The 1,270-nt window shown below is 55.4% G+C and overlaps 1 protein-coding gene across 1 annotated transcript; it reads right to left on the bottom strand.

The window, feature by feature from the left end:
- Window positions 1-5: 5 nt before the first annotated feature.
- LOC106727670 (interleukin-24-like) lies at window positions 6-1,258 on the bottom strand (the record flags this gene model as incomplete). The annotated part of the gene is made up of 2 exons (XM_014547074.1): window positions 6-263; window positions 1,142-1,258. Coding segments are annotated over 2 exons (375 nt in total), but the record flags the coding sequence as incomplete, so codon positions are not given.
- Window positions 1,259-1,270: the final 12 nt, after the last annotated feature.

The raw sequence follows: 1,270 nt of genomic DNA on the forward strand, positions 1-1,270 counted from the left end.
GGGGTCGCGACCCACAGGTTGAGAACCACTGAGCTAAGGGGAGCAGAGTCTCCTCCAAACACACCGTTTCCCATGGTGCCTGGTCCCAGCTTTGTTCTACTCACGCTGGGCTGCAGTTTCGACAGGATGACAATGAAATTGTTGGCCAGGGTGGAGAATGACTTCAGGATCCTGAGTTCAGCTGCCTTCTTGTGGTAGTTTCTGAACACGGTATTCAGGTAGAAGTTCAGCAGGGCACGGAGGAGGTAGCAGCTCTCAGCGCCCTGAGGAGGGTCTGGGTCATGAGGAAGCCGAGGCCTCTGCCCACCCCGGCCCTGGATGAATAACCCACACGTTGCCGGCGCAAGATAGGCAAAAAAGGAAGCAGGGGTCTTCCAGGAGATGCTGTTAAACATTACATGTGAAGGAGCCTTCGCCAACATGGACAGTGGCACCTTTGGTTTCTGGCAGGAACCACAGGCCCAGAGAAAAGCTTGCCCAGGGTCACACAGCTGGTCAGTGGCACACACAGGTCTAGTTTCTGACCCCCCTCCCCCTACCAGCATCTGCTCAATATTCTCTCTTCTCCACCCCCATGACCTCCTTAATGGCCATGTGGGGTGATAGACCCTGAAAAGCACCCAAAACTTGGTGGTTGTGAATTGGCTGGGAAACGGACTGGAAGGAGAAGAAATAAGGAGAGAAAACAGCATCCTTGAACACAGGGCTTGCACTCCAGCCCCCTTGAGAGTCACAGAGCAAAGCTCAGCGCCTTAGGGATCGGGGCAGTATCTGTGTGCTCGCTGGCTGGCTAGCTGGGTGACAAGAAGACAGAGATGGGTGAGAGGAAAAGGATGGAAATGGGAAGAGACCCAAGCAGATGCAAAAGAGAAAGATTGATGGCCACTCTCTGACCAAGTGGAGACAGATGTTTACAAGCCTTCGTCTCCACCCTCGCCCCCTGCCGTCACACGCAAGCCCACATAACCCTGGTTCTGGGTGCGAACCCCGTGCATGAACTTCCTTGGCTCACTGCCCAGCCCTGTCCTGGGTAGGCCCAGCCGGGGGCAGAAGGGAAGTCTTCTGCCAGCCTCCCCAGACAACGCCTCACCCCCACCCACAGAAGACCATCCATGCTCCTTCCCCAAGGAGGTGTGATTACCGAGACGTTCTGCAGAACCTCCCTCCGCAGCAGCTGGACACTCATGATGTTATCCTGAGCTTGCTGTGGGAACAGGATGAAAAGATGTCTCAGTTCGGAGGCAGCATAGGAACCAACCGTGCAAATGCA

Source organism: Myotis brandtii, unplaced genomic scaffold (genome assembly GCF_000412655.1).
Source record: "Myotis brandtii unplaced genomic scaffold, ASM41265v1 C42291007, whole genome shotgun sequence".
Classification (NCBI taxonomy): Eukaryota; Metazoa; Chordata; class Mammalia; order Chiroptera; family Vespertilionidae; genus Myotis; species Myotis brandtii.